The sequence below is a fragment of the Spermophilus citellus genome, assembly GCF_964194105.1.
Source record: "Spermophilus citellus genome assembly, chromosome: 1".
NCBI classification, from domain to species: Eukaryota; Metazoa; Chordata; class Mammalia; order Rodentia; family Sciuridae; genus Spermophilus; species Spermophilus citellus.
The window spans coordinates 152,353,962-152,378,621 of NC_138182.1; the positions used below are offsets into that span (position 1 = coordinate 152,353,962).

A 24,660-nucleotide genomic window follows, 5' to 3' on the forward strand; every position below is an offset into this window, starting at 1 on the left:
ATGATTTAAAGTACAGGGGAGGATGTGCATAGTTTATATGCTAGTACTGTGCCATTTTATATAAAGGACTTAAGCATCCATGACTTAGGATATCTTGGGCAGGGAGTCCTGAAATCACTGCCCCACAGTTAAAGAGGGATAACACTAGAAATACAACAGCGAGTAAACCTGGCAAAACCTTTTTGCACACATGTGGCCTAAATTCTGCTGTGGAAGAGAGAAAAAAAAGATAAGAATTATTATGTCTTGCTAATCAGAGAAAGAGAAATGGTAACTCAGAGGGGATGGAGAGTTTGGGCAATTTAAAATAAAGTAGTTAAGAAACATTTCATGAAGTAGGTGACATTTGAAGAAAGAACTGCAGAAGACAAATATGTCCAGTGTCAGCTAGCAAAATAAAAAGCAGATTCAAATTTCCCCAAAATGGAAGCATGCCTGGCCTTTTCAAGGAACATAATGATACTATTAGCTGGGCATGGTGGCACAACCCCAGCTGCTTAGGAGGCTGAGGGAGGAGAATCACAAATCCATTACACCAGCCATGGCAACTTAGCAAGAAGCCCCTGTCTTAAAATAAAAAAGGGATGGAGGCTGCTTTTGCTAAAAGCAGTGACTTCAATTAGGCCTGCATGCCCAATGGGTAACTGAAAGCAGGATGAAACTTCACCTTAAAACTTTTAGAGTCAGGTCACTGCTCAGCTCTTCACATAGGCATGTTAATCATTTAAGGAGTATTCATTTAAAAATGAGGAATACAATGTTTATTAAATCTGAATTTACCTAAACTATCTTGTCCCCGCTTAAGACTGAAGGATTTGCAAATGCAGCACTATCTGCTTTTATAATATCCTGTTTCAGACCCCCAGAGTGGCACCTAGAAGTCTTCAGTCTTTGTCCCACACCTTCCAGGAAGTCATCCCCATGACACTGCCCACTAAGCAGGTGCAATCATATCATGGGATCTCACCCTTCCAGAATCAGAGATCTGATAAACATCCTGAGCAGCACGTGGAATTGCCCCTTAAGAGATAAAGACTTCTCTGAAGCTCCCTCACAGAACCAGACTGAAATAATGATCAATCAGACCACAGTTGACCCAGATTGCTTAACTGGGTATACCTCTTGCCCAATTCTTAACTCTGTTTAAACCTAACCCTCCTGCCAGCACCCTTAAGACATTGCTGAATGCTGCTCTCAAACTTCATATTCCCAATATGAACATATTGATTAGTTTACTTTCCTGCCTTTCACCATTACTTTTTCTGCTTGTTTTGGGGGGCAAAATGGCCAGATGTTGTTTATTGGAATTCCCAAAGTCAGGCCTCTGGCTAGAATTTGGGTAACATGGTCAATGGAGAAAGACTCTCTGCTCGAGAGACCAAGCAAACTTTAGTTTGCTCTTCTCAATTCTGGTTTGATTAGGCCTCAACTTTGGCTTCCATCCTGTCTTTGGCCTGACTACACCAGTCTTTGCAAACAACTCCCACTTTTCAAGGTTGGTTTTTTTGGTTCATTTGGTTTTTGGTATCAAGGATTGAACCTGGGGTGCTTAACCACTGAGCCACAACCTCATTTCTTTATTTTTCATTTTGAGAAAAGGTCTTGCTGATTAGGGCCTAAGTTGCTATGGTTGGTTTTGAACTTAAAATCCTCCTGCCTTAGCCTCCTGAGCTGCTGGGATTACAGGTGTGTGCCTGTGACCAATCCATGTCAGTTTAACAGGAATCCCCCACCTTGATATTTGTAAGTTTCTCGTTCCTCACTTGATGTCTCCCTCATCCAGGGTGTTCAGGTATTAGGACCTGTTTTATTCTTCCTCAAGATAGAGTTGGACCAAAAAGTTTTGCTTATTTATATTGACTACACCCTGATATTCCTATCCATCTTTGCTCTGGCTGCCCTGAGCAGCCTCTTCCCAAAGAGGGAGTCTTTCTTGGGCACCAAGCCATCTGAGAATCTGTGCTTCTCCCCAAAGTCATTTCTTTGCCTTACACTTGAAAGTAAATCCCTGTCCTGAATTTTGAGTATAGGAGTTAACTAATCTCCAAAGATGGCCCCCAATAAGAACCATCTCTTTCAATACAGCAGAATCAATGCCATGTGATTCCCAAAGCTGGCTTGTAAGATTTGCATCCTCTACGTAGGTCTCTTGGAATGCTTGCTCTTGGATCACTCCATCTCAGAAACCAACCACCCATCTGTGAGAAGCCCAAGCCCCAAGGATGAGCAACTGAGCTCTCAGCCAGCAGTCATCATCAACTGCCAGTCATCTTGGACATCCAGTACAGTTGAGCCTTCAGCCTCAGCTGTCATGAGAATAGAAATCAACTGAACAGTAAGAACTGCTCAGTTAAGCCCCCAAATATTAATATTGATAGATATTAATAAGGTGTTTAGACAAATTTTGGGGTGACTTGTTAGAGATGGATAACCAGAATACTTTCTCAATCATTTCATGTTTTTAACAACTTTACCATATGTATGTATCACCTAATATAAACTTAATTTTGCAATAAGTTTCATCATACTATGTATTGTTTCCTATAACTTTTAAAAAATTCGTTTTTGTCAAACTCATCCATATTTTTAGTTTCAGTTCATTTTCACTATTCTGTGTTAATTTTCAAAATTTACCCATTCTCCTATTAATGGACAAACTACTTAAAATTATTTGCTATTATATCACTGCTGCTCAGAGTATCTTTATCAATGTCTGATGCCCATGTACAAACATTATCTGGTATATTTGCTGTGGGTGTGTATACAGCTAGACTACTTGTTCCATTATTCTCTGTATCTGTAAGTATGTATATATTCACACAGTGAAGCCTCTATGAAATGATATGCATGTTTCACATTGCAAGATGTGGAGCCAACCTAGATGCCCTTCAGTGGATGGATAAAAAAAAGTGGCATAATACACAATGGAATTTTACTCAGCAATAAAGGAGAATAAAATCATGGCATTTGCAGGTAAATGGATGGCATTGGAGAAGATAATGCTAAGTGAAGTTAGCCAATCCCCCCAAAAAACAAATGCTGAATGTTTTCTCTGATATAAGGAGGCTGACTCATATTGGGGGGGGGGGGAATGGGAGGAATAGATGAATTCTAGATAGGTCAGAAGGATGGGAGGGAATGGGAGGGGGCAGGGGATTAGCAAGGATGGTGGAATGTGATGGACACCATTACTCGAAAGTAGATGTATGAAGACATGAATTGGTGTCAACATAGTTTATATACAACCAGATATGAAAAACTGTGCTGCATATGTGTAATAAGAATTGTAATGCATTCTGCTCATTTATTTTAAAAAATCAATAAAAAGGTAAATACATAATTAAAAAAAGATGTCAATGATCATACATTCCCTCCAGTATAGGATGAATTATAGTTATTCTACATAAATCCCAAACTTCTGTACTGTTACACATCTTAATTTTTTCTCATTTGTAATTGTTATAGTACATCAATGGTAAATTTTAAACCTCTAATAAAGTCACTATCATTTCATGATTTTGGAAATTGGTGTTTTCTCTTCTGTAGTCATGTATCCACATCACTTTTTCCTATTAAATGTTAATTTGTAAAAATTATTTGAACTTTTTTGGATTATAATAGTCCATGAGCATACTGCTTAAAGATCTGTTTTGTGTCATGACTTTTCATTCCTTTTTTGGTGAATTTTGGTAAGCAATTCTTCGATGTGAGCAAATATATCAAAAACTTCACACAGCTCATTTGTTTTAGGAACTCCTTTCCTGCCTCAAGGCCATCTAGTTATTTCTTACATGTTCTTATGAAAGTTATAATTTTGCCTTTTGTACAACTGTTATGTGAGGGGTAGGGTTCAAGTTGTTGTTTGTTTTTTCTGTGGGAACCATTTCTATGTCCTATAGCATTACTGAACAGTTCATTCTTTCTCCTATTCCTTCAGTTATGTTTTTAATGTTTTAACATTTCTGCAGGTTTTCAGTAAATAAACCAAAATTCATCATGATGCTATTAACCAATTAAATCCTAAGTTCCCAAGTCTGTGAACATAATAAATATTCGAGTATTATTTCAGTTACCATAAGTGGTACATTAATTGCTTGATATAAGTTTTTATAGTTGTTCTGTATCTGGAATGATTGGACAAAATGGGTTTAGGTACTTTTGGGTTACTTTTGCTAAGCTTTTGTTTAGCATTTTTTACATCTCTTCATGGATAACAGCAACTTGCAATTTTCCTTTTTCGCATTTTCCTTGCCTAATTTTGGTTCTGGGTTATATTAGAATTATTATGCTTACACATTATCTTTTCTGGAAGATTGTAAAACTTAATATTACTTAAAAGTTTAATCAATCTTGCTTGAAAAATAACAGGGCCATATGTTATCTTTGTAGGATTTTAAATTCAGATTTAACTTCCTTGATGATTTTAAGTCTATTAATACTTGAGAAAGATATGTTTTCATGGAAATTTTCCTACTTTAGGTAATTAGAAATAAAGGAATATTTGTGGGGAAAGAAGCACTTGCAGATGAAGCATTAAATGGCCTGGAAAATTGCTCCTTACATGTCTGAAACAATGACACTCACTATTCCCAGGAGGCAAAAGCTGAATGTACTGATATCTACTCTGCTTGTTTTCCACTTCAAACACCACATTTTCAATTTTTTTTTAAGTTTGGAGAAACTTAAAAGAGATGAGGACTTGAAGGAATTTAGCATATTGGTTTGTGAAGTTTACTAATATGACTCATTTTTTATAAATGCTGAAATGGGCTAAATTGTCAATGTTTTAGAGGAAAAAAATCTGAAACAAAAACTGAATGTTTGCCCAGTGGGGAGGGAGTGAGCTTTCTCTGATGGGAGCAAAAGTGGAATATAAGACTGAGTCACCTGGTTCACTTTATCTCCTTGAGTTCCACATTGGTCCTGGGTTTTTCTGGTGATTGGAAACCAGAGAGCTCAAGGAAGCAGGCACAGCCAGGAAACTAAGAGTTGTTTTCCCTATGGCTACAATGTGATATAAGTTCTAACAACACTGACAAGTAAATTAAATTGCAAAAGCAGCAGTTGTCTGAATAACCTTTACTTCACAATACAGAAAAGGTAATCACTTTCTGAGAAAAACAAGTGAAACACCATACACTTTGTGACTTAAAATAAAATGACTTTATATCTGAATCAGAGGGTGAAACAAGTAGTTGGAAAGAAAACTAAAAAGAACGTACCTGCATAGATTACAGAGTAATTTTCCCCTCGGGTAAATGACTTAGAAGAGTGGAGAAATGACCCAAAGTTTGAACAACAACCAAGTACATAATTTGTTTTCCAAATATGAAAAAACAAATTTTAGTGACAGTGAGGTAGCTACAGTTTACCTGTGTACATTTTTGTTCCCAAATATTCATTCTGGTACAACTGGCTTGTGTAATACTTAAATGCAGTTTCAAGAAGTAGATTGTTAGATTTGTCTGAAGTCTGGGCTTTATGGCTGTACTTTTACCTAAACCAGCAGGTTCCCAGTAATGCCTGCGAAAGCTGATGGCTGTTAAAACATCACTAGAAAGCAAATAAAAGAATATCAACCCTTCAATCTCATAGAGTCTATTTCGGTTGGTAACAACTTAAGAACATACAAAAAATCATTTTACAGAAGCTTTCCTAATATTCCCAAGGTTACCCTGCAACATGAAATGTCCAGGTGCTTGATGTCATCTAACTTTCGAAGTTTTACTCAAAATTAACGGCTCTTCGCTTTCTCCCCAGAATGAATGATATTCAATATGAAATGAACTTCATTTGGAAGACTTGCCACATGCATTTTATTTATGTTTTTTCTCAATTATGAGTCCTCTGATGATTAGTAAGAGATGAGCTCTGACTAAAAGCTTTCCCACATTCTTTGCATTTATAAGGCTTTTCTCCTGTGTGAATTCTCATATGTGTCATAAGGGATGAACTTTGTCTGAAAGCTTTCCCACACACTTTACAGTTAAATGGTTTCTCTCCAGTATGAATTCTCTGATGCTGAATTAGGGCTGAGCTTTGGTTGAACGCTTTTTCACAGTCATTACATTTATAAGGTTTCTCGCCAGTATGGATTTTTCGATGGGTATTAACAGCTGAGTGGGAACTAAAAGCTTTTCCACATTCCTTACAATGATATGGTTTCTCTCCAGTGTGGATTCTGTGATGGATATTAAGGCGTGAGATCCAGGAGAAGGCCTTGCCACACTCATTACACTTGTAGGGTTTTTCTCCAGTGTGAATCCTCTGATGTTGTATAAGTGCTGAGCTTTGGCTAAAGGCTTTCCCGCATTCTTTACATGCATATGGTTTCTCACCAGTGTGAATTCTCTGATGAATAATAAGGGCCGAATGGTAACTGAACACTTTCCCACACTCATTACAATGAAAGGGTTTCTCTCCAGTGTGAATTCGATGGTGTCTACTCAGCCGTGATATTGAAGTGAAGGCTTTCCCACACTGACTACATTCATAAGGTTTCTCTCCAGTATGAATTCTGTGATGCTGGATGAGAGATGAGCACTGACTAAATGCTCTCCCACATTCTGTACACTTATAGGGCTTTTCTCCAGTATGGATTCGCTGATGGTTATTAAGGGATGAACTACCTTTAAATGTTTTGCCACATTCCTTACATTTATAAGGTCTCTCTCCAGTGTGCATTCTTTGGTGCCCAATAAGAGAGGTGGTAAAACTGAAGGCTTTTCCACATTCACTACATATATAAGGTTTCTCTCCAGTATGAACTCTCAGGTGCTGTGTCAGGGATGAGCTTTGGCTGAAAGCTTTCCTACATTCCTTACATTTATAAAGCTTCTCTCCAGTATGGATCCTCTGGTGTTTGCTCAAGGAAGAACTGTGGAGGAAGATTTTCCCACAGATATTACATTTATAACATTTACGCACTGTGTTGGCTCCCAGTTGTTTAAAGAGAATTGAATACTGCTGTGAACGGGGTTTCCTTCCTCTGGGAACAATTCCAGGTTTTCTAGTAAGTGATGATTTTAAGCCAAGATTTTTCTCAAGTTCAAGGACTTTAAAGCTTCTGTCTTTCACACAGGTTTTTTTGATGGTAAACAACACTTTTCTGAAAACTTTGTTCTTTTTCCCTTGTTGCTTCTCTAACTTGTCCTCATTCATGTAGACTTTTCCCAGTCTGAAATCATCAACTATGAGTTTTTCCATGACTTCCAGATTTTCTTCTTTGGAAACTGTGGTTTCAAACAAGTTCTCCCATCCTATAGTAAGCAAATAAAGTAATCAAAAAAGTTTAGTCTCTTTTGCACTAAGAATAAAGAAAAGTGACATCAAAATACAAAAGGATAGTTAATATAAATATAGCCTTGAAATCTTAGGAAAGGATGGGAATAAAGACTAGAGGAAAAAGCAGGATAATAGACATGTCTGGAAGAAATCTATAGGAAGGTGGCTTGAGGTACTCAGAGGGAAGCACCTTCAATGGGAGGAAGAACCTGGATTGATCTACTACCGAAGCCCACCCCAGGTTATCAGGAACAGGGTATTTCTGAATACGTCCTGTATTATTATTGTACTTCATATCCCAGGTCAGCCACCAGGACATTCAGATAAATTTCAAGGGAAAAAGAAGTGAAGGCACCACCTCCCCTAAGGAGCTCTGTAAAACACAGGGTTTCATTAGTGCCACTGTGGGGAAGTGTCAGAGTGCAATAAATAATATTGCAACAGATATTAGCTTACTCAATCAGTAATTTCTGAATGTGTGCCTGCATCATGTAAAGATCAAGGCTCTGGAAATTACAGGGAGCAGGTCAGATGGAGCCCACTCTCACAAGGCTTATACCTAGCAGTGGGATATTGACAATGACAAAGTAACCAACTATAGGGCTGGAGATGTGGTTCAAGTGGTAGCGCGCTCGCCTAGCATGCGTGAGGCACTGGGTTCAATTCTCAGCACCACATAAAAACAAAATAAAGATATTGTGTCCACCTAAAAATAAATATTAAAAAAAATAACCAACTCTAAAAGAAATACTAGGGACTGATGAGAACCATAAACAAACCAAAATAGTATTAACATTGTAAAGAGTAAATACAGTGATACTTTAAACTGGGCAATAAATGAAATTAAGATAAAATCTAAACGCAAGAGTAGGCCACACAAAAATGTAGGTATAAAGATGAATTCAGTCAGAAGGGACAGCTAACACAAAGGCCCTAAGGCAGGAATAAGTTTTCTGTGGTCAAAACAGAAGGAAGTTGAGTGTGTCTTAAGCAGAAGAAAAAGAAAAGTGTTAATGAGGGAAAGAGGCAGGCAGAGGCTATATCATATTGACTCTCTTAAGATATAGTACAGAATTTGAAATTTCTTCTAAACATCTTTGGGGATAGAAGGGACATGGTATGTGTTCTTTGTTTAAAAAGAAGCATTCTAGTTGTATGATAAATGAGCTGTAAGTGGGGTTAAGGTAAAGAGAACAAGGGCAGGTAGAGAGAGGAGGCACTCTGAAAGCTGCTATAGTCTTCCTGGATGGAAGGTGGCATTGGCAGGTAGTGGGAGAGATGGAAGGGATTGGGCACATTTGGGAATTTTGGAGGTAGAGCTGGCTTTTCAATCACAACACTTACACATTTATACTATAATTATTTAGTCTTTGAGAAAAACTGGGACTAAAATTTCCATAAGGGAGATTGTTTAAGAAATTATTGACAATACAATAAGCCAGCAGGTAGCTTTTCTTATGAACAGATTATGTGGAAGAAGTGAAAGAGGTGACTCAAGGATGAGCTCCAGCTTTTGGATTGGTAGCTCCATGGAAAATGGTATCAGTTCTGATACAGGGAAATAAAAGAAGAGTACATTTTAATCCATCTTTTTGATTACTTAAGATACACTGCAAGCAATAAAACTATGGATTTAAAATAAAAGAATTGAGGGAACAGAAGACAACAGAAATTAGCTAGACAGCAATTCCCAATCTCTTCACAACACAGAGAACAGGCAGTGAAGGAAAAGCAGAATTGGGAGGTGAGTGACAAAATAAATGCTCTAAGACTCAACATTACAAATCCTGAGACCTGGAAAGACTTGAAGATCAGTTACTAGAGTAGAAAATAAGTGCAGAGTTCTCTAATCCTGAACCTGAACCAGGGTAGGGAGAAGGGGGAGGGCAACAGAGAGAGAAAGATGGAATGGAAAACTCTTAAGCTCACCCACTTAAAATCATTGAAAAGGCAGACCAAAGTTACCAAATTTTGTGGGAAGGCACAGCAGAGTCCCTGAAGCAGATCAAACAGCTTAAAACGAACTTGTGAAAAGAAAGTTGAACTGGGGTCTGCAGCCACTTTGTGGAGCCCTTATTAGTCACCCCTTTAAATCAACATGACATCTTCCCATGTCCAGACAGCTGCAAATTAAATGAGAGGAAAGGTCTCTGCAGTGGGATCTCTTGAGAATTCAGCTAAAAAGAATTTCTAAGGAAATGCTCCTAGCCCCAAATCACTGAATCCCACTCCCCCTCACTGCAAACAAGGGGAGATGGTGGAGACATCCTATGAGGGGAAGTGCCATTAACTCAGCACTCTACTCAGCCTCTGTGACCCAGGCAAAGGTGAAAAGCACAGCTTCCATGGGACCCAGACAGTGATGGAGCAGCAATGTGGCTTTGGCCCCAGTAGAGAAAAGCAGATCCATCCAGAATGCACCAGTCCCAATCACTGACACTGGGGGGAGCCACTGTAGGAAGCCTAGGGACAGTCCCATTGATCATGGGCCAGACTGGAAGAAAGCTGCCTGAATATCCAGCGACAGAGAGATCCGGATCCCAAATGGTGCAGCCAGGGGCAGAAGGCTGCAAGGAGAAATTCCTGAATACCCCTGGAAACTTAAGTGGAAAGCAGCTGCAAAAATAGCCAGATGGAGGTCAGTTAAGATAGAAAATTGCCTGATCCAAGGCAGCAGCAAGTAAATGTTCCTAGTTTTACCTGGCTTTCAGCCCAACCCAAGGTTATAACTGGAGAGTGAAAGGGCATTGTTTAGACACTGGCTGGACCTTACATCAGAGTCAATAGAGGGAAATGACACACATCGTTTACAACCTGGAGCAGTAGAAACCAGAATCCAGGTGAACCACCTGAGTCCCTTTGCTATAGTACCTCAGAGACTAGTGTCAGCTGGGGGAATGCTTCCATACCACAGAATATTCATGGAAAATCTACAACCAAAGATCTTGCACTCACTAACAGCCACAAGGCTCTACACCACCATGAAAAGGATCCTGGATAGGGGAACAAGCACACAATGACCCACAGCAACCACAGGAATACTCCACAGCCTGCATCCTGAACTCCTGCACATAACAGAAATAACCAAGCCACAACAGTGTACCCTCAAGCAGTCAGCTGCAGGTCCCTGAGCTAACAAACCATAACCACCTGGTTGGAGGTCTATAGCAACTAGGGAAGTGGTTCCTGTGCCCCAGCAACTCTGGAAGGATTCACAGTCCAAGAACGATGGACATCTACAAAATATCCAAACGCCAATGAAATCCAAACCAAGATTCAACAAAAATTTTCTTCACCTTGGCACGGCTTACTATAAATAACTTCAGTGTTGACTTTAGTCATATAAATCACTCTTTCAGTTGATCAATAGTTGTTACTCTAATTGTACCTTCAAACCATTTGAATATATTTCATCTAATGGTTTAAAGCATCAATTGGAATCAGGCTTTCTCTCTTTGTTTTCCTAGCTCTGGTTTATACCTGCTCCTCTTACCCACTACTTACATTATCAGCTACTACCTCAAATACCCACCATCCATCCATTTCTCCTTTCTACACTGTGGTGCGTATTATTATTTTCTATTTTTTCCTCTCTATTTCTTTCTTTCTTTCTTTTTCCCTTCTCCTTTTGGCCCAACTTTCTTCTTTCCCCTATTTTAGCACTCGTTTAAGGTTATTGCAATTTTACTAAATTTAATAACTAATTTTTTACCTATTCCAGAACTTTATAAGATTATATCTGGATTAGAGGAAATGTAAAGAAAAATATCAGCAAGCTTTTTGTTTCTCATATAGCTGAATAGTATGAAGCTTGGCTCTGAAGTGACTGTAGTAAACAGGGTTCAGTGGCACCTCTCAAAGTAGTGCTGATATTGAGATCAGCAAAGGTCACACTTTGATTTAAAGACAATATCTGGATTAACCCAGGGCTCTTAAAAGAGAGAAACTCATAAAGTAGTTCCTTACTTAAAAGAAGAAGAGATAACTATTCACAATAGATGAGTAACATACAAACAATTTTAAAAAGCAAGGGAACAAACCATCGCAAATAACTAACTCCATTGACGCCACAGTGAAAGAAATGTCAGAGAAAAGATATTTTAGAAAGTTCATAGTTACAATGTTCTTTGAGCTTAAAGAAGATGTAAGGAGACTAGGGCTGTGGCTCAGTGGTAGAGCCTTGCCTAGCATGTGTGAGGCACTGAGTTCGATCCTCAGCACCACATAAATAAACAAATAAAATAAAAGCATTCTGTCCATCTACAACTACAAAAAAATTTTTTTTAAATAAAAAAATAAAGATGTAAGGAGTGAAATTAGAGAGAAGATACAGAAAGTGAAAGACCACTTCAATAAAAAGAGATTCTGAAAAACAACCCAACAAAAACCCAGAAAATAAAGACTCAAAAAACAAATTAAAATTTCAATGGAAACAACCACAAAGATGGGAAGTTATATTTCATGTATGTATGATTATGTCAAAATACATTCTACTGTCATGTATAAGTAAAAATAATAGAAAATTCTAAAAAAATTTCAATGGAAAGCATTACCAATAGATTAGAACACTCTGAAGATAGATTTTCAAGCCTTGAAGACAAAGTACATAATCTTGAAAATAAAGCTGACCATAAAAAAAAGACGTAGGAGACAATGACCATAATATTCAAGAAATCTGGAAAAAACATCAAGAGGCCAAACTTAAGAATCACTGGGGTAGAGGAAGGCTCCAATCTTTTCAATGAAATAACAGCAGAAAATTTTCCAAACCTTAAGAATAAGATGAAATTCAGATACAAGAGGCATTTATGACTATAAATATACAAATTCACAATAGATCCACTCCAAGACATATTATAATGAAAATGCCTAACATACAGAATAAGAATAAAATTTTAAAAGCTGCAAGACATAAATGGCTGGTTACCAATCCAGATTTCAACTGACTTCTCAACCCAGACCTTATAAGCCAGGAAGGCTTGGAATAATGTATATCAAGCTCTGAAAGAAAATGGATGCCAATGATTCTATACCTAGCAAAATTAAGCTTCAGAAGTGAAAATGGAGAAAGAAAAAAAAAACCTTCTATGATATGTAGAAACTAAAAAAAATTCATTCCAAATGCCAGAAAACAAAAATCATTTCTCCATAATGACATTGAATGAAAATAGTCTAAACTCTCCAATCAAAAGACACAGATTGTCAATTGGATTAAAAAACAAAATCCAACAGTATGTTGTCTGCAAGAGACTCACTCACTACTAGACATCCACAAGAATCAAGGTAAAAGGATGGGAAAAAAAATACCATTCACTTGAGACTCATACACAAACAGAGCTACTTATTCTCATATCAGATAAAGTGGACTTCAAGCCAAAGTTAATCAGAAGAAACAAAAATGTTCACTTTAATTAAGGGAATCACACAAGAATAAGATATAATGATTGTAAATATTTATGACTCAATGGTACATTGATATACATAAAACAAACTTTTCTCAATATTAGTAATCAAATAGACGACAATACAAAAATAATGGGTGACTTTAACATACCTCTCTAACCACTAGATGGATCAGCCAGACATAAACTAAGTAAAGATTCTGCAGAACTAAAAAACACAATTAAAAGTATGGATCTAACAGAAACCTGTAGAATATTCACCCATCAACAAATGAATTCACTTTCTTCTCAGCAGCACATGGGACATTTTCTAAAATATGCCATATTTTAGGTCATAAAACAAATCTTAGCAAATATAACAAACAGAGATACTCCCTTGCATTCGATCAGATCATAATGGAATGAAATTAAGAATCAATGATAAGATAAAAAACAGAAATCACTCTGACACCTGGAGATTAAATAATACATTTCTGAATGATGAATGGGTATCAGAAGAAATTAGGGGAGAAATAAAATACTTCCTAGAAGTAAATGAGAACAGTGAAACAACATATTAAGATCTCTAGGACAGTATTAAGATAGTTCTAAGAGGAAACTTCATAGCATTGAGCTAGTACATCAAAAGAATAGAAAGATACCAAATAAATAATCTAACATTACATCTCAAGGTCCTAGAAAAAGAGAAGCAAACCAACACCAAAATCCATACAAGACAGGAAATAATTAAAATTAGAGCAACAATCAATGAATTTGAGAATTTAAAAAAATACCAAAGATCAATGACATAAGAAGTTGGTTTTTTGAAATGATAAACAAGACTAATTAAATCCTTAGCCAAATTAATCAAAAGAAAGAGAGAAAACACTCAAATTAACAAAATTAGAGATAGAAAAGGAAATATCATCATAATACCACTGAAATCCAGATGATAATCAGAAACTATTTTGAAAATTTATACTCCAATACCAATAAGCTACAAAATCTTGAAGATACTAACAAATTCCTAGAGACATATGCCCTACCCAAATTGAACCATGAGGATATAGAAGAATTACACTGATCAATATCAAGTAATGAAATTGAAGTAGCTATCAAAAGATGAACAATAAAGAAAAACCCAGGACCAGATGAATTCTCAGCTGAGTTCTACCAAACCTTTAAAGAAGAACTAATACAATGCTCCTCAAATTTTTCCATGAAATAGAAAAGGAGGGAACACTGTCAAACTCATTCTACAAAGCCAGTATCACTCTGATATCAAACCCAGACAAACACATATCAAGGAATGAAAACTTTAGACCAATATCCTTTTGCAACTGAAGTATTACTCAGGCATAAAGAAGAATGAAATTATGGCATTTGCCAGAAAATGTATGAGGTTGATAGTCTCTACTATTAATGCTAAGTGAAGTAAGTCAATCCCCCAAAGTCAAAGGTTGAATGTTTTTTATGATATGCAGGGGCTAATCCAAAGTAAGGGGATGGGGGAGAAAGAAAAAATAAAAAAAAAGAAAAAAATGGGAGGGAGTGAGGGAGAGAGGGACAGGTGGAGAAAGGAAAAAACTATTAAAGATCACTAGAAGAGATGAAGGGAACTGAGCAGAATGAAGGAGAAATAGGAAAAGGGAAGAACATTGGAATGAATCTGACTGAACTTTCCTATGTACATACATAAATATAGCACAGGGTATATCAAGTATATCCACAAGACACTAATTTTTAAAACACTATAAATAAATTACAGAAAGATTAGTAGAGGGAAAAGAACATGGGAATGGAAAAAGTGCTACTGATGGAATTAGAGGCAAATCATTCCATGCTTTTGTGAGTGTGTCAAAATGTATCCTAAGGTTATATATAACTAAAAAAAATTAATTTAAAATGATCAAATTGTAGTAAAGTTGATATACTGTGGAAAATGATAATGATTGTCAATACAGTTCTGGTAAAGATGAGTTAGGAGTTCGAGCAAATGTTTCCATACATATGAAAGGGAAAAATACACAATTTCCTGATTATTTTATTGTTTGAAGAAATATGTGATTTAAGTATATATTAATGCTGCTATCAGTATTCTTATAAAAAATAAAAACATGTAAATAATAGAATGTATTTTATAAGAAAGTTTTTGTTTCCTTGACTAAAAAGGGAAAGTGTAATAATTTCAAGAAAATTAAGAAAACCCAGAAAACTATAAAAATGAATAGTTTACCCATAAGCATATCACGCAAATCAATCCCTGTGACATATGGGACTCAGCTCACCAGAATTTTCCGTATATAAAAGTATCACTTTTATTTAAAAAATAAAAATGTGCTGGGTGCAATGGCACATGCCTATTAATCCTAGCAACTTGGGAGGCTGAGGCAGTAGGTCTACAAGTTCAAAGCCATCTGGGCAACTTGGTAAGACCCAGTCTCAAAATTCAAAAAATGAAAAGGGATGGGGTTGAAACTAAGCTTTCCTCACTTCACTTAAAAACCCGGGCTTCTCTCCATGTGTCAGTAGTGTAAATTGACACTAATATTTTAATGACTACAAAAAATGTCCAAAGTATGAACTTATCATCACTTAATAGATCCCTGTTACTAAACAACTTTTGCACCAGTAATCCCTTGTGTTGTAACACACATTCTTTTACACATCTTTGCAACTTGATATAATTACAGAATTTTTTTCTTAAGATAAATTTAGAGGGCTGGTGTTGTGACTCAGTGATATAGTGCTTACCTATCATGAGTGAGGCACTGGGTTCAATTCTCAGTACCACACATAAATACACAAAATAAAATCCACTGACAACTAAAAAAATATTTTTAAAAAAGAGATAAATTTAGAAATGCTGAATTGATTTTAATGAAACTAAACCATCCTCCAGTAAAATTGTACCAATCAAAATCCCATTAAAGGTACTGTTTATCACTCAGAACATTAGCAAATCACTGGAAATATATTTCTTAATGCTTGGTAACTTAATAATGGAAAAATGGCATCCTGTTACTTTAGTTTGAATTTCATTAATTATGATGAATAGTTTTTCAAAAGATCCTTTATGGACTGTGGATTCACATTTCTTAAATTTTCAATCACAATGCTCATACTATAATTATTTACTCCTTGAGCATTTTTCTCTTTATATTATACCTTTACATTCTAAAGCTATCTCAGCACTATCAAAAGTAGGTAAAAACTGGAAACAGGGGCTGGGGATGTGGCTCAAGCGGTAATGCGCTCACCTGGCCACTGGGTTTGATCTTCAGCACCACATAAAAAATAAAATAAAATAAAGATGTTGTGTCCACCGAAAACTGAAAAATAAATATTAAAAAAACTCTCTTCTCTCTCTCTTTAAAAACAAACAAACAAACAAACAAACAAAAAACTGGAAACAACTTTCCAGTTGGAAGATCGCTTCATATGGCTTAACAATACAAAAAGCCTTTCAATGAAGTAGTCGGTGGGATGTGGCAGAGTATTTATTGAGAATTGTATTTACTGAGAACTGAACAACTGAAGGACAATCACAATTTAAAACACTCTCAAGAATAAGATGTACAATCACTCTGTTGCTGTCTCTCATGTATAAATACTCAAATATTCATAATGTGAATGAAAATCAGTAAAATATTAACAGTAGTTGATCACGGCTGATAAAAATTGCAGGTGAGTCTCCTTTTTTTGCTCTCCTTCCCTTTCTTCCTCCCTCTCTCCTTTTATAATATCATGTATAATTTATATGAATGAAATATAATAGTTTTTTTAAGTGCTTGAAAAAGTACACAATTTGATAGTGTAGATTTCTTTGCCAATCAGAATGTTCACAGCCAAATCTAAACCTCATCTATAACTACCACTCTGGTCCTTACAACAAATGTATTTATTTTCTAGGCTTCTGCGTGAATTTTTACTTTATTATATAATTATTATTGTAGTCATTTCTTCCAAATTGTTGGTGGGATGTGGCAGAGTACATGTAGTAGAAACAAATATCCCTTAAAAAAAGAACATGAATCTTCAAAGTAAAGGGCCCAGGTAGTGCCAAGTAACACTAAAAAAAAAAAAAATTAATTTGATGAAACCTGACAAATTTTTCAAATTCCAAAGATAAAGAAGATATCCTGTAAGACTCCAGACAGAAAACAGAAAAAGAAAAAAGTGGTAACATTACCTATATACCAACAGGAGAATAGAATCAGACTGAGAACTTGTTGTATCAACAACACTCAATGACCAAAGACAGTGGACTCACCTGATGGGGGAAAAACACCTGATACCAGAATGCTAGCTCCAAAAGACAATTCCCAAAAAAGAAAAAAAAAAGGAACTGATTTTTAGACATATACAAATTGCACACATGAATCTCTGAAAAATACTTTATTCATGAAAATATTCTAGTCAAACCAAAGAGAAAAAAATTCATGAATGAAAACATGAGACTGAACTGATACAGAAAGGCCATTTATTGCCAGCAAGAGAAATAAATTCTGGATAAGCTCAAGACAGCAATCCTCTGGTGCCAGAAACAAAGACAAAATTCAAAGCAGAACAGAATGTGGGAGCTTATGATGCAGCAATGCATGGAGAGTTTTAGAGACTCCGCAATATGTCCCAGGGGCCGGAATGTAGGACATATTTTGAAAATTTTCACAGAAAAAAGAATGGCATGATGAGTATTTACAAGTCTCCTGCTTAAACTCCATTATTGCCACCATTTTGAGTTTCTCTCTCAACACATGCTTTCTTTTCTATTTCTTATTGCTGCACCATGCGTAATAAGTAGCAGAGAAAAAAATCAAAGCAAAAGCCCAAGATGAAATAATAAAATAACACTAAAGTAAAATAATTTAATAATCCAGTAAAAGCAAGGAAAAAGATGGAAGAGAAAATAACTATAAACAGCTGGGCATGATGGTGCACTTCTGTAATCCAGCAAATTGGGAGGCTGAGGTAGGAGGATCACGGGTTTGAGGCCAGCCTCAGCAACTAAGTGAGGCCCTAAGCAATTCAGTGAGCTCAAAATAAAAAATAAAAAGGGCTAAGGATGTGGCTCAGTGGTAGTGCACCTCTGGATTCAATCCCAGAATAATAATAACAACAACAACATTTACATACTACACATTACATTACATATTCTGCAAATTATAAGACACACTTGACAAAAGAGCTACTCATACTGGGAGAATTAATTCCTCTCTCTCTGAACCTAATATATCAAGTAATTAAAAATGTGCAAGGGGATATGCTGTTCCCAGCATTTTCCACCTGGCCTGGCACATTGAGGAGGCCCCTGCCAGTGTCTCCTACACACAGCCTTTTCACTGTGCATGGGCAGCTGGAAAACGCCATGCCCATTTCCAAATTATCCCGTCACTCACCTAAACATGTACTTTGAGGTACTCCATTTCTCACTGCCTGGGGGTATTCTGCTTACTCTAACTGGGAGATGACTTTTGGTTTGGAAAATGTAATCCCTGTTCATTAAGAAGAAGACATGAGTGGCCATCCTGGAATAAAGTACCAGCTCTGCAGTCACTGGAGAAGAGGGATAGTGCAAGAAGGAGGTCTTGTTCAGGGAGGGGCTTTGGCTCCTAGTGGATGGTCAGGATCAAAGAAGGTAATGCACTCTTCTCAGCTGTAGCATTTTATGGGACCCAGGGGAACAGAGGGGGCGGTGTTGGGGAGAGAAGGAAATAGGAAAAGCATAGAGAAGACATAACTCAGTCAAGCTCAGACATCTCTGTATAGCCAAGAGGAATAGCAGCTATCACTCTGAACCCATGGCGGGGGAGGAGAGGGCCTGTACCTGGCCAAGCCCTTCAAATATCCTCCTTGAAGGGGGACTCTGCATCACATGGACAACTCCTTACCCAGTGAGACCAGGTTGCTGTAGTTCTCCAGCATCACTTCCCGATACAAGGTTCTCTGGGCAGAGTCCAGGTGCAACCACTCATCCTGGCTGAAGAGCACGGCCACATCCCTGAATGTCACAGACTCCTGGAACAGCAAACCCATTTCTACTCACTCATGATCACCCCTGGATGGAATAACTGAGAAACAACCCTATCACAACTCAGGATTCTAAGGATTTCAAGTAAAGCAAGTATTTCTGGATAATTTGGCTTTGTTACTGAGCACTTATTTATCATGTGCTTGCTTACTGTAAGTGACATATTGCACCCTCGGAAAGCTTAATCACAGCAGCCAAACAGAAGCATGCTTGAAATCATGAAACAAAATCAAAATAACAGACACAGAACTTTACGCTTGGAAATGTATAATTACCTAGGCCAAACTCTCACCTTACAGGTGACACACAAGATGATTTTAGAAGGAGGTTCTAGTACTTTCACTTGGGGAGGACTAGATAGGAGACCTCTGGGCTTGCCGTAGAACACAGTTCGGTTGGTCCCAGTGATGGATTCTGTCATCACCATGGCCCACCTCTGTGTCCTGTGGAAGAGGACATTAATATTCACAGTGGGAGAGGCTCTGAGAATGCCCTGGGCAAGGCTTTACCAGGAGAGTGCCAAGGGTGGTAGTCTGCATAACCTTCAACAAAAAGCCAGGGAAGAGGGCTGTAATCAGGATTTCCCATCCACACCTCAGAAGCTTTTGCTCCTCTACCCCTCTGCCACCTACCAGGCAAGTCATCACTCTGAACTAGTGGCCCTTTCTTTTTCAGAATTTTTTTATAGATCTATTTTTAATAACACATATTAATTGTACATGTTAATGGGATTCACTGTGATATTTCCATACATGCATATAGAAAATGAGAAAAGATCAATAAGCAAGAAAACATGGAGTGTTAATCTCATTTTCTGCTACCAGAAAAAGTTTAACTTTTTGCTGTATGTCCTTTCAGACTTTTTACATTCAAACAAAAATCCAAATCACATTATGAGAAACAGCATTCTAGTCAATGTTCTTACTTGCTGTCTAATATTTCACTACATGGATAAACTAGTTTGTTTAATCTTGAGGTGGATGTTTAGGTTGTTTCCACTTTTGTAATACTCTACAAATGATAGGTTGACCCTCCGTGTACATCATCAGAAATGTGTACAAAGCTTGTTTCCTTAGCGTATATTTCTACAGCATAAGTGCTAGGTCACAATTCATTTTCTTCTCACCATCCCCAAGGTGAACCCAAGCAGATCACAAGGTCAGACACCTTCCCTGACCCAGAAAGGCAAAAGAAAATTAAAAAGAAGTGACTTGTTTCTCCCCATTGGAAACATGGGAATATACATTTACTCCTATTCCTTTTTTTTCAGAATTTATCTTTTTTCAAACATATGTAAACTTTTTAGTGGTTAACTAAGTCACCTGCCAGTCTCACAAATGAGGAAACTTCCCTCAAGGAACTAACAGCTCTTTGAGTATAATCATCAAGACATATGCTAAAATAATGTAATGGAAGGTCATTAGGCTGAGAGGGCTCCAACACCCTGGGTTCCTAATGAAAGGAAACTTAAGCTCAGCCAATCAGAAGCACCACCTGCGTATTAATTACATCATCAGGAACTCTGCATGGAGACAGTCCAACTTTCACCAAATAATTTCTTTGCTCTACTTCTGCAGTGACCCTATAAAAGCTTTCTCCTCTTTCTCCTTTGGGTGGATCACAGAACCCTTCCAGCCTGATGTTTGCTCAAATAAACTCTTTAAAATTGAAATGTGCCAACATTTATCTTTTAACAAAGATAAAGGCTAATCTCCCAGTTTCTGGGGAGGAGAAGGGCCTAACTTATCATTTAAGTCTAAACTGTAGAAACTACCTATTTCATTGGGTTGTATCCTCTTATTCTATGTAAGGTGAGCTTCTTGCAACCTCTTCTTAGAGTACATATGATGTGCATAACAATTTGGTTTCTGATTATAAAAATAATTACCTTTTTTCTCTTCTACTTTTGTGGAGAAGTTTTCTGTGTTGGGAGAAGTTTTTTTTAAATATATATCTCCCCAAATCCATTAATAATACAGAGTAAGTGCTTCTCAAAGTGCAGAGAAAGAAAGAAATTCCTACAAAGGATACTTTCCACTTCAAGGGAATGTAATCCCAAAACACTGCCCAAGCTTTGATTTCTTCTGGATGCCTTCCATTCACCAACTATACAAGCCTGGTCTTGCCCAATGCTAGGAAGTTGCCCTGGCTACACCTGCTGACAAGGTTGTTTCTTTCTTCAATCTTTCTAGGAGTCACCTGGACTCTTACTACGTACAGTAGTTTCTTGGTATCCAAGACTCCTGCAGATACCAATATCTGAGGACACTTAGGCTCTTTATATAAAGTGGCCCTTATGTAAAATGGTATAGTATATAACCTATAAACATCCTCCAATATACTTTAAATCATATCTCAATTATTTATAATGCCTAATACAATGTAAATCGTTATTATAATGTACTGTTTACGGAATGACAAGAATAAAGTCTGGCCAAGTTCAATACAAGCACACTTTTTTTTCCCAAATATTTTTGATCTGTGGTTGGTTGAGTCCCTATACGTAGAACCCACAGATATGGAGGGTCCACTGTACTCTCATACGTTGGTTGTCTTAGGTTCCTTAAGGGCAAAGACCATGACTCTCCTCTTTGAATCCTTAGTAAGGAATTATTTGACACAGCAATGTGTTTATGCTCCATCATACCTGGATCCCTCACAAAGCTCTGGCTGTGGCAATGGCATGGGATGGACTCCCATTCAATTTCTAGTCAATAAGTACTTAGCTGTTAACTGGAGACCGCACCATCAGACTGGCCTGAAACAAAGAAAACACCTTTCTTTCTAGCACCTAACCTACCATGCCCTCTGGTCCCTCCAGGGGCTCTACTGTCTAGAGAAACTCAACAATGAATGAAACAAATTGGCTATCTATAAATCCTTAAGGCAGTTCAAGAAAGAAGCCTCCTTCACTCACCTGAATCTGTGCTGGCAGCAAACTCCTGGCCATTTCTCCCTCCCTGCTGGGGAAGGCACCTGAAACAGAGAAAGAAGCTGTGAGGACTATTCACCCTGCATGCACTCTGCCCTCATTAAGACAGACCAGATTAGAAACCTCCACCAGAACAGAACTTCCAGCCTTAATGGCTTAATGGTATCAGCAGATCCAAGCCAAAAGGGCCCTGAGCATGTCCACCAAAGCCAAAAGTGGGCAAAAAGCATACTCCCAGTTACTGGGCCTTTCTGCCAGTCATTGTGAATAAAGATGAAACAAGCTAAGGGATTAAAACCATATGATATTCAATAACAAAATAAAGGGCACAGTGACACATGGCTCACAGGTGTTAAAGTGAAAAGACATTAACATTACACACATTGGCATTTGGATATTACTTGAGGTGAAAAATAGCATCGGAAGAATGGATACCGTTTTCAGAAACAATCAACTAAAAATTAGTCCTCTCTTATTTTCCTTTTAGAAATTCTACTTCTTTTATCAAAAAGAGTTACCAAGTTGCCTAAATGCAAAAGACATTAGAACTGACCTTTTATGATGGATATATTTTAAGAATTAAAAGCATGCTATTTTAAAATAGTGCAATAACTACTACATCAATAGAGTTTAGAAATGATTTTCCTCTTCACTGAATTGATCCACCCATCCTCATCCCTCAATGCACACAAGGGCTTAAGGAGTACATCACCGGCTGGAAATGAATTTAAACTTTAGAGAAAAGGGGATGGGGGTATATAACTCAATGATACAGTGCATTATGTGTGAAGCCCTGGGTTCCACCCCCACAATCCCGACCCCCAAAAATCAAATTAAAAATTTAGAGGAAAAAGGAAGTAACTTAGCAAATGGACAAAATTAACTTTAAAAAATGTACTTTAAAAAATATATAGTTAAATCACTCTAGGAGTCACTGTAGAAAAATACTGCCAAACGAGTAAGACTGACAAAAACGAAGTTTAAACTCTGGAGGATGGGGGGGGGAGGGGTGTTAAATCAACAATCGCTGACTGCTGAAAACCGCCAGGGGACTCACCAACCCTGAATAGGAAGGACACAGTTCCCTACAGTCTCTTTTCTGGGGACCACTTGTCCAGGAGAATGGCCTAAGAATGGCCCGGAGGTTAAGTGGTGTCACGCAGTCTTCCCGCCTCCCCGGGAGAACCTTCCCGGGCAACGCCCCCTGCCCGAGTCCGGTTCACCTGCCGAGGCCGCAATTGGGACGCGTAGGATTCACCCGCGACCGGCCCTCTGTCCTAGCTGCACCAAGGAAGCCCTGCGCCCTGGGCCCGCCCTCGCTGGCAGCTAGTACCTTAGTCCACCTGGGTGGGGACGCCAAGCTGCACACCGAACTGGAAGCGAGAACACCTAACACGGAGACATTCCTCCCCGCCACCGCCAAACCACCAGTACCACTGCGCATGCGCAAGGGAGAGCCAACGGGTTTCCCTTTCTGAATAGCAGCGCTTTTCTTTTCAGACTACATTTCCCAGAAGGTCTCCGCGACACACCTTTTCTACGGTGTCTGAGAAGGAAACAATGGAATCCGTGCTAGTGAAAGCGACCTGGCTGGGATCACAGAAGGCTGAAGCCTTGTCTTTCATTTAGACTACCTCACTTCCTTTATGCACTCAATGTATTCGTAATTATAATGACAATAATATTAAAGAAAGAAAATGTGGAAGTTACTGCTGATTATCCTTAGGAGATAAGAGGGCTGTTAAAGTCAATTTTCTATCCCCCATCCCGCCCCAGTACTGGAAATTGAACCAATGGTAGCTCTACTGCTGAACTACATCACCATGCCTTTTTTTTTTTTTTTTTTCCTTCCTTTTTCTTTAGAGACAGGGTCACGCTAACTTGTTGACACTGGCCTTGAACTTGTGATTCTCCTGCCTCAGCCTGCCAAGTAAGTGGGCTTATAAGGCATGCGCCACCACTCCCAGCTCCACATTTTTTTTTTTTAATAAAAAAGGTTAAATTTTAGATATATAGATATCACATAAATACATACACATACTTAATGAATAAGAATGATTGCTTTCCCTCTCAAATCAGGAACAAGGAAAGAATGTCTACTTTTACCACTTCCATTCCGCATTCTTTTGATGTAGCCATTGGGATAAGGCAATAAAAAGCATCTGAGCAGGGCGGCACAGGCCTGTAATCCCAGTGGCTAGGGAGGCTAAGGTAGGAGGATCTGAATTCAAAGACAGCCTCAGCATTTTAGCAACTTGGTAAAACCCTGTCTTTAAATAAAATATTAAAAGGGCTGAGGATGAGACTCAATGGTTAAGTGCCCCTGAGTTCTATTCCTGGTTTCAAACCAAACAAAAACTTTTAGAAAAAAATGAGAAAAATCTTTGTGATTTTGCATTAAGAGTTCTTAAATGCAACAGCAAAAGCCTGATCCAAAAAAAAATTTTTTTAAATGATAACTGAGACTCATTAAAATTAACACCAACTCATTCAATGATACTTTTAGGGAGTGAAACTGAAGCCAGAATTAAACAGGCAGTCAGTATAGATAGGTACATCTAGTCAGGTTTTATCAAAGAGTCCAATTTGAGTGAATCTGGGAAGTTGGAAACTGTCCCTAAGGGATTGAAATGTCTTCAGAACCCTTCCTCCACCCTTATCAGGATAATCTGCCCCAGCTCCAACCTGCTAAGGTAACCTGTCCAAGGGAGTTGTAAAAGTTGTTAATTAATGCTTCCTGAGCCCGGCCTCTTGCCCAGATCACTCCACCTTGGCCCCTGAAGCCCATCTGCTTCTCACCCTTTGGCCATCCCACTGAGCATCTGCTGGGCCTAGTCACAAGGAGAGAGATAAGGGGAAGAGAACAGGAGAACAAAGAAAGCCTAGGACATATAAAAAGGCAAAATAATCTCACTTTTTGGGATAGGCCCCCTTCTCCCTCCTGGGAGAAGTCTATGCTATGTTCCCCTTTTTTAAATAAACCCTGCTTTATATGCTTGCCTCAGTGTGCTTTTCTAATGTTATACTTCAAC

At 37.9% G+C, this 24,660-nt stretch overlaps 1 protein-coding gene across 1 annotated transcript; it reads right to left on the minus strand.

Annotated features, from left to right (window-relative positions):
* Positions 1–3,425: 3,425 nt before the first annotated feature.
* ZNF879 (zinc finger protein 879) lies at positions 3,426–23,033 on the minus strand. The gene is made up of 5 exons (XM_081287812.1): positions 22,962–23,033; positions 21,614–21,672; positions 18,989–19,139; positions 18,557–18,683; positions 3,426–7,259 (listed from the first exon to the last, which is right to left on the minus strand). The coding sequence occupies exons 3-5, from the start codon at positions 19,121–19,123 to the stop codon at positions 5,833–5,835; spliced, it is 1,689 nt and encodes a 562-aa protein (XP_081143938.1). The 5' UTR covers positions 19,124–19,139; positions 21,614–21,672; positions 22,962–23,033; the 3' UTR covers positions 3,426–5,832.
* Positions 23,034–24,660: the final 1,627 nt, after the last annotated feature.

What these genes read in the sequence shown, in the direction of transcription:
- ZNF879 (XM_081287812.1), bottom strand. Translation starts at nt 19,123, where the DNA reads ATGGTGATGACAGAATCCATCACTGGGACCAACCGAACTGTGTTCTAC. An exon ending in TCTTGTGTGTCACCTGTAAG is followed by an intron (nt 18,684 to 18,988) that starts GTGAGAGTTTGG and finishes TTGCTGTTCCAG; the next exon opens with GAGTCTGTGACATTCAGGGA. An exon ending in CAGCAACCTGGTCTCACTGG is followed by an intron (nt 7,260 to 18,556) that starts GTAAGGAGTTGT and finishes TGCTTACTATAG; the next exon opens with GATGGGAGAACTTGTTTGAA.